The sequence below is a fragment of the Aspergillus versicolor genome, assembly GCF_001890125.1.
Source record: "Aspergillus versicolor CBS 583.65 unplaced genomic scaffold ASPVEscaffold_1, whole genome shotgun sequence".
Taxonomy (NCBI): domain Eukaryota; kingdom Fungi; phylum Ascomycota; class Eurotiomycetes; order Eurotiales; family Aspergillaceae; genus Aspergillus; species Aspergillus versicolor.
This window is the reverse complement of record NW_024467524.1, coordinates 3625269-3639350: the sequence shown is the minus strand read 5'-3', so window position 1 is coordinate 3639350 and position 14082 is coordinate 3625269. Positions and strand designations below refer to the sequence as shown.

Below are 14082 nucleotides of genomic sequence, written 5' to 3'. Positions count from 1 at the left end.
GAAAGCGTGTGATCCCTATAATGACTGATGGGATAAGAAGTGATCGCCAGTGTCTAAAGAGCGACCGATAAACGTTTTCGATATCTACTGCGGAGTACTGAAATGGGGGCGACTTTTTTTTGGCAATAGTATCTCGGAGCGCAGGAATGTTGTTCCGTTTATCTTTTTTTATCTCTTATCGATTGTTGATGTCTTGGCGTTCCATAAGCGGAAACTTAGTTTACATCCCGTCCATCCCGCTTCGAAGTGAAGGATGTTGTCTGATGAACTAGATATTCACGAAGGAAGTGTCATGGGTATGCAGTAGGACACGGTCTTCTCCCAAAATGTCGCGAATATGCCCCACCCCAACCTCGATGGATACTGGTAGCACTGCTAGTGAGTCTGTTGTTCGCTTGAAGATATCACCCGCTAACCATTCGATATAGCCTCCTCTTCGATCTCATTATCAGATGACGGGGAATATGCTGCTCAACTGAATGGAAAAGACCTTATTGTTTATCTAAACCCAACCTCCTCCGGGTTTAAAGAGGTACAGATTGTCAAAGTTAAAGACACCGGGTATAAGTTTCTAAAGTACTCGCGCTCAAAGCAAGACGCTGGAAGACCACGCCGCTTGCTCTGCGCCAACGATTCTCGCATCATTATTTGGGATCTTGACCCCCTGCAGCAGCATGCAGAAATTGAGAACATCGAACCCGGAGCCCTGAACATTGAGTTTGGGGGTGATGGAAATGAAGTCCTCGTCTTCCATGCTTTCAGCACAAAACTTAGTGTTTTCGGTTTGGACTCTGGCCGCAGCCATGTCATCAAATCCCCTAAGTTTGCTCATCAGAATGGCTTTGGATATCGACCGACGACTGGACAACTCGCAATTTTATTGAAACCCGATGCTTCAGATCTACTGACAGTCCATGAGTCTCGATCGCAAGAGCTCATCGGTAGGGAGGTTCTCCCAACAGTTGATGCCCAAGGGCTGAAATGGAGCCCCGATGGACACTGGATAGCTGTATGGGAAGCTGCTAGCGCGGGAACAAAGATCCTTATCTTCACTGCGGATGGACAACTCTTCAGGACTTATACAGGCTTACCCGAGTCCGATGATTCCTTCGACTTGGGCGTTCGAAGTATTGAATGGAGCCCGGCTCTGCACAATGGCGCATCCCAAATCTTGTCTGTTGGGAAGGTCGATGGGACAGTGGAATTGCTTGGAACTAAAACGGTACCTCCTCGTCCAAGCCATTTTTTCCTCTTACTGACAGATGAAGTTTTCCTGTTCTACGACGCTTTCACATGTCTTTCAAATCGATGAATACCCTTCTAGTATATGGAGGGAACGTTATGCTGCCGGGGGTATGAGCTTAGAATACGCCGAGTCATTGAGCTCCTCCGCATTTATCACAACTACCGAACCTACAAGTGGGCCTCGAGGGGTATCATTAATGGGATTTAGCCATGATGGGAACCTCTTCAGTACCGTGGACCAAGCACGGCCGAATATTGTTTGGATATGGAACTTGGAGGGCGCCCCGGTGTTGGTATCAGCACTAGTTCATGAGCACGCCGTCAGGCAAGTCATTTGGCATCCTTCGACAACACAATTGCTCATTACTACGGCCAATAATGCCCTTCCTACTGTGCGGCATTGGAGTCCGCACCAACCCCCATGCATTGTTCGCATTCCTGTTTCGAGGAGTGAGAGTGGAAGGTATGACGTACGATGGGTACCTGCCGATAAGGATGAGTTATCAAGACTTTGGTTTGGCTCACCAGATGACTATGTCTTGGGACTCATTGAATCGGATGATCATGCGGCAGCCGAGTTTAGGTGCTTAAATACCCTTGGCGGAAAAGTATCTTCAGGTAGTCAGGGCACGATAATGAATCGATGAGAGCGAAATACTGCTACTGGGCCATGATGGAATTATATGTTAGCGATCTAGTTATATACCATAAACTTATGCTATTTTGGCTTTGTGTTTCACTGTTCATGCCTCATTATTGAGGCATCATTAGTATAGTTGGCGGTAGCCAATCAAATGTAGCCTATGTAACCGAGCCTGCGCCCGTGACCAGCCAGGGCTTAGGGTTATCCTTCACGTGATTCCCGTCATCCCCACTCGAATTTTGCACTTGGGCTCAACTTCAGACGCTTCAGTCTCGCAGCTCTCCAACAACCATACAGACAGTCAAAATGGTGAGTAACTTGTCATTGCTGAACAACACAATATTTTCGTCCAGACAGACACTAATAATAAAAAATAGGCTCCTGCAGGCAAGCAAAAGAAGAAGTGGTCCAAGGGCAAGGGTATGCTTCCACCGTCCTCATCATCTCCCATTACCGAATGATCCTCGATTTCGCGATATCCGGGAAACCAGAATATTGGCTCCTTTCGAACCCTCACGCACAAATAAACGGGTTTTCCAGGGACAACTGAACTAACGTGATGTTTCTGCTATAGTCAAGGACAAGGCCCAGCACGCCGTCGTCCTCGAGAAGCAGACCGCTGAGAGACTCAACAAGGACGTCCAGTCCTACCGTCTCATCACTGTCGCCACTCTCGTCGACCGTCTCAAGATCAACGGCAGCTTGGCCCGCCAGGCCCTTGCTGATCTCGAGGAGAAGGGACAGATCAAGAAGGTTGTCGGTCACTCCAAGATGAACATCTACAGTACGTTCTTTCCTCGACTTATGGGAGACTCAGCCAAGGATACTAATACCGACTCTTTACAGCCCGCGCCGTTACCGCTGAGTAAACGCTTTCTTATAACGAATGATTTTTCTCGCGGTGCTTATGATACCTTTGCTACGAATGATATCTTTAAAATCCGGAATTCGGCTGGGCGAATGATGTTGGTGGTACGATGAATCGACCTCGCACGCATTGCATGGAATGAAAAGTCGCGCTACTGGACGTGTCAAGTACATTGCAGTGACTCAATCAAATCAACCTGATCAATCTGTTCAATTCAAGTTCTCGCTAAATACCGTAAGAAGCGCAAGCATAAGGAAAAGCAAACGTATTGGTTAGATGCCATGCGAATGTAAAGGAATCGAGATGTCATTCTCCACACCCTCCAGTAGTTGTACCTGATCTCAGGCACTCTTCTTGTTAGCCTTGTCTCCCTTATTCTTGTTCCTCTTGGGCCTCTGCTTCTTAGCCGCCTCGCAGAGCTCCCTCTTCTCCTTCGTCTCATCCTCAGGTCCCTTGACAACCTTCCCAACCGCAAAATACTTCTGATGGTTCCCAAAGAAACCCGACCAATGCGCAATCGTACTCTCCACCCTCTTCCGCGCAAGTCTAAGATCCTGCTCCCTTCTCTTCTTCCTCTCCCCGCTACTCAACCCCTCCAAATCCTCGGGCTCATCAATCGGTATAAACATCTCCTCAACCCCAGTAAGATCATCCGTGAGATCCTCGGCAAAACAACCCGTCACAAAAGCGCGGCTTGCGTCGCGCCCGGCGAAGAAGTGGTATCCGCCGCCGGGACCGTACATGCCCGGGTTTGCGGACACATCGAAGATGGTTCCATTCACTGCGACATAGATTGGGAGGGCCGGGTCGGTGCCGTCGTGGAGGGAGAGTTCGGTCGGGGTTAGGATCACGGGGCCTTTCTGTTTTGGGAGCACTTTTGTTAGACTCACTCGACTGGGTTGCGGATGCATGAATGCATGGGATGGACATAAAGAAGAAGGGGGTGGGGGGGTTGATGCAAGGAACGTACAATATATTGTACGAGCTGAGGCCAGTTCGTGAACCATGGCTTATAGCCCCAGAGCAGAGACTGGGAGTCGGTGAGGTAGTATGAGAGACCGCAGGACACGACGACAAGAGTAAGCAGGACCCGGAAGATGTCGAGGATGCTAATGCCGCCGCCGCCGCGAGCGCTGGATTGCGTTTCCTTGCGGCTTGTTGCCGGGGAGGATTTTGATGTGCCCTTGGAGGCAACCGGTCTTTGTCGGACTTCACCAGACATTGTTAGGCGGGTGTCTGGGATGCAGGTGTTGGAATCGGGGGGATGGGATAAAGAAGGTAGAAGGAATATGAAAATGCGCCAGTAGAAGGACAGATATTTCCAATGGTGTCTGAAACTCTGCGGGGTGATCACTTGCTTGGTATGGACTGACGCCCGTGAAGGCCGAATATTAAATTGCTAATACAGCCGACCCTGTGAAGATGCAGGGCTCGAGTTTCAGCTCAGCGGTCTTCCTAGTTGGTATCGCTATATGTCGGTAACGGCTGCTGATGCGGCCTAGTATTTGCTAAGGTTTTCTAGTCCAAATGCGAGGAGCGGTGATCGGGACCGCCACTAAAATTCTACAGAGATCCTCTACAATGTACTGAGGTGGTAAATATACTGCGAAATATAAATTCATTGGTCATTGATAACGCTAACTATCGGTGACCGAGGGTGAAAACCCAACACCCGAGATTGTTCTAACCCAAGTTGCCGGTTGTGCCAGCACTATCTACCCTCGAGTATACGTCGTGTATAAAAAGGCTACCTAGAAATCTTGGACAAGTTAGCAAAGCCCTTGGAAAACTCTGTAAACTTGAAAGCAATGCGTGAATAGACAATCTCAGTCAGACATCCAAGGAAGTACATGCGCACAGAGCACGTCTATATGATGGGTTCAAGGCGACGGCTAGCGTGGAAACTGCGAATGTGGAAAAGTTTTTCATCATCGAGATTGGGGGGAGGGGAAATAATAGAAAGTGAAAGGTAATTTGCGTACAGCTGAGTAGCGACAATCAGGACTTACCATAAGTTCGCAAAATGGAGGAAGATAATAAAGTCGTGCCAGTAATATACGCATCCCAGATTCTACATTTTGAATCTGCAGACGGCATAAAAAACAGGAAGTTCCTTGAATACTGGAGGAAATCTTCGAGTTGTGTGTTTGGGAGAGAAGGAAGAGAAACTTTTTTTCGAGTCGGTCTTTTCTAGCAGTTTCGGGGAAATGTCGTTCCGCCCTCCGGTATCCATCGAGTGGATGTTTTTCTTTTTTCGGCATTTCATTGGCACATTCTACCACAATTCACAAATACGCCATTATTATTGAACTAGATACTTAGTGAATTGGTCCGCATTTCGCTTTTTCTTTTTAAGTGTAGTTTACCTTTAGTATTCACTATTTACCCCCAGTTCAGTTACGCCTACCCTCATGTTTCCAGAGTTTCGCCAATTCAATCCATCACTCCGCCGGCTATCAAGCCCAAGTAGACGAATAGCTCGGGAAATACCGAGCCGGAGGCTCTCTTATCAGAAGTAGAGATAAGTAACATGGAAGCATTTTAGTAATGGTAATCATAAGGTCAAAAAGTTGTTTGTGGGCGGCTCGCCCACATGCGGTTGTTCCACTGAATCCTGGCTGTGTTCTGCTTCCTGCTCCTGTTCCCAGCTGCGAGAAAACACATCATTCAGGGCTTGTTGGAATGTGCGACAGTTCATATCAATTAGACCCTTCTTTTCCCTGGCCTCGGGATTGCGGATGACAGAGACGAGGCAGAGATACCTAAACGGATTAATAAGGTCACGCACGACAAGTTAAAATCAAGACAACAAACATACTTGTTCATTTCCATTAGATGGATCATAGTTTCATCATGTAGTGCAACATGACTCTCAGCTTCCTGGTTCTGGTCGCCTTTTGGCTTGCGGTCAGGGTGATCCCAAGAGTAAAGCTCAGAGATGTCTACGATTACATCGATATAATCCGAACACATCTCGTAACAGGACATATCGACAGGTCGAGTATCAGAGGCAATATATATCTTGCTCAGGACGTCAAACAAATAACTCTTCTCAAAGCCGCAATTGTTTGATAAGGTGTTGATCAGGTTCTCCAGAGTAGACAGGTTGGGGATGAGTTTCTGAATGACTTTGCTGAAAGCTTCAAAAACCGAGTAGTCGTAGATTGAGGTTAAATAGTAGTGGACAGGTGCATTCTCATATCCAGCATCGCTGAGCTCATCAGAGATAAGCTGGACAATGTCTTGGAATGTGTCCGTGCGGTACTCTTCGGAGAGTCCGTCCACCTTGTGAATGAATACTTCGATGTTAATATTGGGATAATACTGCTGGACTGTCAGGATGGTGCGGTTGAGCCGAGCAACAGACTCTAGGTAGTCATCTTGAGCATCGATAACCCAAACAAGAGCACCGTGGCTTCCGAATATTTCCTCGAGATCGAATGACGACTCAAGATATTCGAACTGGCCAGGGAAATCCCACACCTGAAAGTCCATAAACGAGCTAGTGGCACCAGGTTAGAACAAAATCAATAAAGCCAAAACGCAGGCGAGCTCACTGGACTGAATCTTTCTGGATGCGTGTGGTGGATTCTAGGAATAGGGTTTCGTTCGGGGGCATCTTATGAAAGACAACGCTAGCAATAGATGACTTTCCGCTCCTACATATAGTTAGACGTGTCGAAATGTGATAAATACCCGAACAAAATCGTACCGACGGAGTCCCATCAAAAGAAGTCGGGGTTTAAAATCTTGGGGCTTATTTGATTTAACCCGCGTAGGCTGTCCGGAAGGGGTATTCGTGACCTATAGAAGTTCGTTAAGTTTCAGCTCGGGTCTGGTTTTGATTACTAGCAGCCATCCTTGCAAGATAATAGTGCTTGTAAATAGATGATGACTTTCTGGGCCTGGTTTAATCCGCGGTCCTCGAAAACAAACAGCCCTCCCGCAATCTGATAGAGGCATAGAAACGTTGAGTAGGCTTGTTGGATTGAGGTTGGGCAAGGATAATTGGATGGGACGTTATCGCAACAAACAATATCCAAGGCCAAAAATATCAAGTGTTCGAAGGAAAGAGCAAATAATGGAACGAGCTTTCCTTACCTCCATGGTGTCCCAATTATCACCAGTCTCAGTAGAGGTGTCACAAAATTATTACACCGTTCCCTGTTAGTTATTGTGAGTAAATCGACTTCCGAAGTACAAGGCATAAAGTGAGCCAATTCAAAAGACAAAAAGGAAAACCCACCAGAAGATTTGCTGTCCTCCAGCAGAGATAGTTAGAGCCAGCCCAAAGACAGAGGGTTTGTTCAGTGTGTTGACCCGATTGTTATAAGTTATATATCAACAATGCTCGGGACTGAATCTCAAAAAATCGATAATGCGGGAGTATTCAATCTCGCAGCCACCACAGGATTAAATACAGACCATCCAGACAATTCAATGTCTCTGCAAAGGAGGTGGCCCGCGCTTTTCAGTGGGTCGCTGCAGGTGAACAAAGACGGGCGGGGGGATCAGAGCATGACACCCATGTTGGGCACAAGACAGTTGGGTCAGTTTAAAGGGGATGGCGGGATATGAATAAATATCTTATGTTCGTTGCCTAAGTACACATCGAGGTACAAGGGAACATCCATACAACGTTAGGCGGAGTTGGTGCGGAGAAAGAAGACGGCGATTATTTGCCGATGGCGGCTCTCTTTTCAAAGAGACTGGTTTCTGAGGGGAAGGAGTATCTGAGTTGGCAAGACTATCGTCATCCAGGCAACAGTTCAATTGGCTGGGTAGGAGAGGAGAGACGAGGGGTGAAGGAGATAGACCCGTTGATGTTGAAGTCGTGGGCTTTGGCGATAAGCCGGGGAAGAAGGCTTGGCGTTTGAGAGTCGCACCTAGTGCTGTCCGCTTTGGGAGGTTATGTACATAACTTGCTTGTTTGTGTTTTGGGCGGGCGTCAATTCCCTTGGTGCAGACATTACTGGGAATTGCAAGTTCGCATCACCCTGTCAGTGAAGAATCAACAACAAAATAATTCGGCACTCGAAAAGAAATGCGCCCTTTATACCGCGCTGGCAGGTGATGGCTGCTGGTCAGCTGATTGGCTGCTGCTTCTGCGTCATCACCGCCCATTGTTCAACTCACCCGCGGCCTTGGAGACTTCTCCAACTCAAGTCTCTAGGGGACTTTCTTCTTTTTCTTCACATTCTCTTCGATTCTGGTGCTCTGGAACCCTTCACGCGATATGACGACCCTTACCCCCCGTGAACCTTACTCCCAGGAGGAAATCAACAAGCTCTACCCAAAGGAATTGAAGCTCCAGTTGGTTCAAGTTGTACGTGCCGATCTCTCGCTCTCCAAAAGGCACCCCCTCGAGAGAACTCCCAGCTAATCTCTGCTCAGTTTTTGCGACATGGTACGGAGTAACTCTCTTCGGCCGCAATCTTACGCAAATTGAGCGACTAACTCTAACCTTTCAGGCGAGCGCACACCGGTATCTTCACGGTTTGAGAGTGTACGTACCCGATTTGTATTCATAATAGAGATAGGGATTCCGGAGCTAATTCCTTCTAGGCAGGGCTTTCACCATGTACTTGATCCTATAACCCCGATCCTCGTTGTTCGAAATTACCCGCTGACCCCTCCCTCCCCCCACCTAAGACTGGCCTTACTGCAATGTTGCCCGCCGCATGGTCCAGATGGCCGGCAGTAATGAGGACCTCTCATCCTGGAACGGCTTTCAATGGCGAAGGAAGATGGAAACGTTTGGTGACAATGATGAAACAATAGTTACTGTCGGTGCAGGTGGTAACATTGAAGGCATTTGGCAAGTTACGGCCTAGAGGCTCTGTGTAGAGGGGTACATCTCATTCTAATGGATATTTGAATAGTCAACACGGTGAGTTGACGGATAAAGGACGTGAGACGACCTACCAGCTCGGCCAGCGCCTGCGGAATCTCTATGTGAACCAACTCGGGTTCATGCCGAAGATCAAGGCTGACACGGAAGACATGTATCTCCGTGCGACGACCATTCCAAGAGCTCTGGAGTCCCTTCAACAAGCATTCTGGGGAATGTACCCTCCTAATGCCCGTACGGAAGACCTTAAACCACCCGTTATTGTGGCTCGATCTGTGTCCGAGGAGACTCTTTTCCCCAACGAAAGCAATTGCCGGCGATTCAGGCAGCTTGCTAGACTTTTTGCCGATAGGGCTGCGCAAAAGTGTATGTACCAGCCAACCCGAAAGTCCTGTTTGGTGCTAAATTCCATTTCTCACCAGGGAACGACTCCAAAGAAATGGACTATATCAATAGTGTTTATGGCAAATGGATGCCTGAGCATTCACCCCGAGTGGCTGTAGACTCTCACCCACGTCTATCAGGTATTCAGGATACAATCAACGCAACGGATGCCCACGGAGCCGCTACAAGGCTCCCTTCGGAGTTCTACAACAAGAAGGCTCGAGCATACATGGAGGATATCGCCGTCGATGAATGGTTCACTGGATACAACGAGAGCACAGAGTACCGCAAGCTCGGCATCGGCGCTCTTATGGGCGACGTCGTCGACCGCATGGTCACCACCGCTGTGGATGGTGGCTGGCGCAGCGAAACCGCCGCCTCTGGATCTTCTGCGGAGAAGGGCAAAGCGATCAAGTTTGCCATGAGCGGATGCCACGACACGACCCTCGCAGCCATTCTCGGCAGTCTCGGTGCCTCCGATGGCAGATGGCCTCCTTTCACCTCCTCTCTCGCCGTCGAGCTCTTCTCGCCTGCAAACTCATCGGCCGAGCCTAGCACAAACACTGGGCCGACTGCATCCAAACAAGGCGGTGGTCTTTTCTCTTTCCTGTCCGGGTCATCTTCATCGACGCCTAGCAAATCTCACCTCCCGCCTTCTCCGACAGCCCGCGCACCCCTCCCGTCCCTCCCAGATTCTGCACGCCAGTCCCTCCAAAAACACTACGTTCGCGTCCGCTACAACGACGAGGTGGTTCGTATCCCCGGCTGTGCTGCAAAGCCCCAGAATCATCTACCCGGCGACGACACATTCTGTACTCTAGACGCGTTCAAGGAGATTGTCGACAAGTTCACGCCGAAGAGCTGGAGGAACGAGTGCGTTCAGAACTTGGGCGAGGGGATATACGGAAAGGATGATAGTGAGAAGGCTGTTTCTGGGTTCTAGATTCACTTCAACCTTTGGGTGTGAGCGCCATATTACTAGTATACATTGTAATACGTAATAGAGCGGCGAGGCTTATAGCTAGCATGTATATACCTTATACCGGCTTATGCAAATACAATCTGATGATTTATATAAGTCATGTTTTCCCCAGGGCTCTTTAATTTACTTCCTTATTAGTTAAGTACCTGCATCACTGGAAGAAGACATGGTGGTTGCATAGAATACTAAGAAGCACTATCCAGAAAGAACGGGGTATATATATGGTTATTATACAAGCTTTCTAGGTGTATATACGCTATCCGCACTCTAATATAGACGTGTAGCATCTTTATCCCAAACAAACATGAGGGAGGAGAATCGTAAAGAATAAAATCGCACATGTCCCCAACAAAACCCCCTCAGGCTGAGACTAGAGCTTTAGCTGCTGCACTCCAGTTAATCAGAGGCTCTTGTGTTGCCGCAGATACCAGGGCTATCAGAACGAAGCACCCTTTCCAGAGTCACTCGAACTCCAACCGCTCTCGCTTTCAGGGGCATACCAGATAGAAGGCGGTGGTTCAAAAAGTTCACGAGATGGAGACGGGCTTTTGCTGGCCCTGTTTTTCCCGTTTGGCGAAGAGCCGCTATTTTGATTCTTGTTCTTGTTCTTATTCTTGTTTTTGTTCTTCCCCTGTTTCTTGGATTCGTGCTGCTGTCTTAGGCTGGTTAATCGGGCATCTTGTACCCCGGCGCGCTCAATAACGGCGAAAAGCCTTTCGGTTGCAGGTGCGTATGCCCCGAGCGTATACATATCGCGCACACGCACGCGCATGAGGTCAAATGCCGTAACGATGGGGACGACAGCCGGTCCTGGCTTTTTAGATTCCGTTGTGTAGCGGGGCCAGGGGTGGTCTGGCTTTAGGTCCTCTTGGGTGTCGTTATCAAGAGGGATGTCCGGAACTGCTGTTGTCGTTGGAGTCCCTTGTTGAGGAGCTTCAGTCGCTTTAGGTTTTTCGTTTGCATCAAGTTGCTCAACCTCAGCTATCTTTTGGTATCGCTGGCTGAAGTGGGTGAGGAGAATTGCGCGAGCGCGCATCTGACGCCCGATCTGAACAGCCTCGCCAGTGGTGGAGTGCTTTTTCGCAATGGCGGAGCCGGCCATACTATCGTGGAAAGTGGCTTCGTGGATCAGGACGGTAGAGTCTTCTCCGATTTCCGCGAAAGTGCTCGAGGGTCGGCAGTCGCCTGAGAATGAGACTTTGAAGCCACTGTGAAAGACGAGCGAGACAGCCATGGCGCCACGGCAGTGAGAGACGTACGTTGTTAAAAGGTCTGCAAGACCCGTGGCCTTGCGAAGCAGAAAGGTGGTCGAATCGTCCTTGTTGTACCTCAGCTCAGATTGAGCAGGTTTTGACTCTGGAAGTTCCCGTTTGGGATAGGAGCCGTCCGCGCGACAGTGGCGATAGATGAGACTTGTCTTGAGCTTACCATCCTCCTGTCGGAATGGGCTGGCGCATAAAGGTACGAGCTTTGAGAAGCCGAAATCCTCGACACCGGCATATTCCTCCAGCCATTCAACCATCATGCCGTCAGACACGACGAACAGACGCTTTTCCTCCAAAATCTTATTAATAGAAGGCTCAATCGCGTTCGAGAGCGGAACTCCGTCTGGGTAGTTCTCCTGGTACCACGCCTTAAGGACTGAAACAATACCAAGGTGATGGTCCGCATGAAGGTGGCTAATCCAGACCATTCGTAGGTTTTGAAGAACCTCACGAAGCTCTTTGGGGTTGAACAGACGCTGAAGCTGGCCAAGTGTGCTCTCGCCACAGTCAAGCAGGTAGTATCCCGAGCCCGGAACGTGGACCAGAGTACTCGAGACATTTCGATACTTGGATGGTGCAGACGACCCCGTCCCAAGCGTGAAAATCTCCGCATCGGCACCTGGCAGGTCCTTTTGGAATTGCTCAAGCCTTTTCTGCTGCTCTGGTGCTCCTAACCGTCGGCTGATGATACCTGCGCGGCGTACAGCGGATACGGGCATTTTTTGTATGAAAGAGGCAGTGTTCAACCGGGGTATTATTTGGGAAGTATCGATTTTAAATTCGGGTTCCATGTTCACGATAAGTCCGGGCTCCGCAGGCAGGAATGGAGACGGGGACAGTTGGCTCTCGGTGGATATAGGGTTTATAGAAGACCGCGTCTGCAGAAAGCGGGTGTCGTTGTTATGTTCGGGGATTGCATAATTGTCGGGCCTTAACCGGGCCAAGCGAATTGCCGATCCAGCAGCACTTTGCAGGGCTAGGTAGTTTGGGCAATAATCCTTGCTCGAAACGATGTGCTTGCAGTTTGGCATCGAGGCAACGAACTTTTGAAGACGAGGATCGTCCCCGACGCCCGGGCCTAATATCCAAATGAAAGCTTCTAGGTTGCTCATCACGGATGGTGACTTCCACTCTGGCCGACTTAAGAGGCTCTGGATATACTCCGGGGTGGGCAAGTCCATCACTGCAAGACCTTTCCCGGGTCTTGCTGGCTCCATGACCATTTCAGGTGTAACCAACTTTCCATCTTTGGACTCCACACTTTCACCCATGGTAAGCATACCGAACTTGCGCCCCTTTTCGACACCCAAAGCCATAGCCCTCTTCGGATCAAACTTTCCTCTGAGGTTGTGGTTTTTGACGATGTAACATAGACTTTCGTCGCATCTTTGCGCTGTAGGAATCTTCTCGATGGAGGCGCCAGGCCAGGGTTTTCGGACAAGCACGTTCATTTCGGGAACCTCTACGCCATTGCCAGGAAGGGGCCCCGTGTACTTCTCCAGATCTTTCGTCTCCGGATTACGCACAAATATTTGCGCGGGCAAATTGACATCCGCAAGACGAGTCTCTTCTAGGGCATCAAGATGCCAGTCTGAGTTGAACATGTTGGCAACGACGGCCTCCCTCGCGAGTTGATCCTGGCTCTTCCGATCCACTTCCACCACCTGAGTAGCATCCTCCCGGAACTCGTCGAGGCTTCTCTTCCTTGGGCTTGAAAATCCCGACGTCGACGACGGTTTTATAGGCAAAACCCAGGCCTTAATGTTCTCATCGAACCAGGTCGGTGTCTCAAAAGGGTCGTCTGCATTAGAACCCAGACCATCCCATACACCTTCAGTATCGTATTCCTTCGTATACACCGGCAATCCCTTTCTGAAGACAAACCTCCGAGCAGTCGCCAGAGTATGAGCAAGATTCCGAGGCCCGTGAACAGTCAAATCATGCTGCTCTTCTCCATCTCCGAACTGAGCCCGCTCCTGTAGCCTCACTCCAGACTTCCCAGTCTGCTGCTGCCCGCCATGTTTCTGTCGATTCGCCTCCTTCTCGCGCTCAACGGCCTCTTGCGCACTCACGGAGGTGGTGACTCCATCAGCCTTCGTAAGGATCACCCCAATCAAGCCTCCGGAGTTATTCCAACTCATGGGGCCCGTGAGGAAGACCTGAGAGACACCGCTCAACTTTGTCCCATTTTCCGTCATAGCCCGCTGGGTCCCCTCTGAAACCCGGCCGAACAGGTATCGCTTATTCGGGAAATGGAGGAGGGCCACCGTCCCTGGCGTATCCGCCGTCGGGGTGGTCACGATCTGGTAGTAGAACTTCATGGGGAGGATTCCCGCCGCGGGGACTTTGCGCCGTTTCGAGGGGGGTGTTTTATCGAGGATATATTGTCGTTTTAGGCCTTTTGCTTGGGCAGTGCGAGGGATGCGCAGCGCACGAGTTGTGATCGCGGTGGGAATTGCTGGTTTGTTCTGGGCGGGGTGGGTATGACGAAGAACCTGTTCACGGATGGCTCGTGTGAACGGCCTTGCTAGTAATCGGAAGGAATCCAACTTGGCAGGCGGATTGGATGGACCTAGAAAAGAACTGACGCGGAGTCATACGAAGAGTCATAAGGGTGACGCGAACAAAATGCGCTGTCGGCAAAAAAAATCAAAGATCAAATGAAATGGCTGCACAGGCCATCCAATAAGAAATTATAGATCAAAATCGAGACAACAATAAACAATCACAGGAATAAAAGCATTTGAAAATATCTGGGGGTCTGAAAAGGGAGTGGTTGGATTGGGAGGACTTGAGAAGGTCCGAGTTGTTAACAGCGTTTGATTATTTTTTTGACACCAGAGC

The 14082-nt window shown here is 49.4% G+C and overlaps 5 protein-coding genes across 5 annotated transcripts; 2 read left to right on the top strand and 3 right to left on the bottom strand.

The window, feature by feature from the left end:
• Positions 1-326: 326 nt before the first annotated feature.
• Positions 327-2757, top strand: ASPVEDRAFT_49215 (uncharacterized protein; the record flags this gene model as incomplete). Its single annotated transcript, XM_040814135.1, has 7 exons — positions 327-378; positions 429-1222; positions 1269-1853; positions 2186-2197; positions 2266-2308; positions 2463-2672; positions 2735-2757. The coding sequence occupies 7 exons, from the start codon at positions 327-329 to the stop codon at positions 2755-2757; spliced, it is 1719 nt and encodes a 572-aa protein (XP_040662933.1).
• A 340-nt stretch (positions 2758-3097) lies between these two features.
• On the bottom strand, positions 3098-3978 carry ASPVEDRAFT_24143 (putative heme/steroid binding domain protein; the record flags this gene model as incomplete). The annotated part of the gene is made up of 2 exons (XM_040809630.1): positions 3098-3616; positions 3727-3978. The coding sequence occupies 2 exons, from the start codon at positions 3976-3978 to the stop codon at positions 3098-3100; spliced, it is 771 nt and encodes a 256-aa protein (XP_040662932.1).
• A 1185-nt stretch (positions 3979-5163) lies between these two features.
• Positions 5164-7193, bottom strand: ASPVEDRAFT_275447 (GTR/RAG family Ras-related GTP-binding protein). Its single transcript, XM_040810025.1, has 6 exons — positions 7003-7193; positions 6858-6920; positions 6469-6560; positions 6314-6415; positions 5575-6258; positions 5164-5518 (listed from the first exon to the last, which is right to left on the bottom strand). Exons 2-6 carry the CDS (start codon positions 6861-6863, stop codon positions 5311-5313), a joined length of 1092 nt encoding a protein of 363 aa, XP_040662931.1. The 5' UTR covers positions 6864-6920; positions 7003-7193; the 3' UTR covers positions 5164-5310.
• Positions 7194-7755: 562 nt separating this feature from the next.
• Positions 7756-10083, top strand: ASPVEDRAFT_183554 (putative acid phosphatase). The gene is made up of 7 exons (XM_040808911.1): positions 7756-8082; positions 8151-8163; positions 8228-8262; positions 8322-8337; positions 8409-8578; positions 8604-8973; positions 9030-10083. The coding sequence occupies exons 1-7, from the start codon at positions 7993-7995 to the stop codon at positions 9932-9934; spliced, it is 1599 nt and encodes a 532-aa protein (XP_040662930.1). The 5' UTR covers positions 7756-7992; the 3' UTR covers positions 9935-10083.
• Positions 10084-10125: 42 nt separating this feature from the next.
• Positions 10126-14041, bottom strand: ASPVEDRAFT_36564 (ribonuclease Z). Its single transcript, XM_040811232.1, has one exon. The coding sequence runs from the start codon at positions 13557-13559 to the stop codon at positions 10410-10412; it is 3150 nt and encodes a 1049-aa protein (XP_040662929.1). The 5' UTR covers positions 13560-14041; the 3' UTR covers positions 10126-10409.
• Positions 14042-14082: the final 41 nt, after the last annotated feature.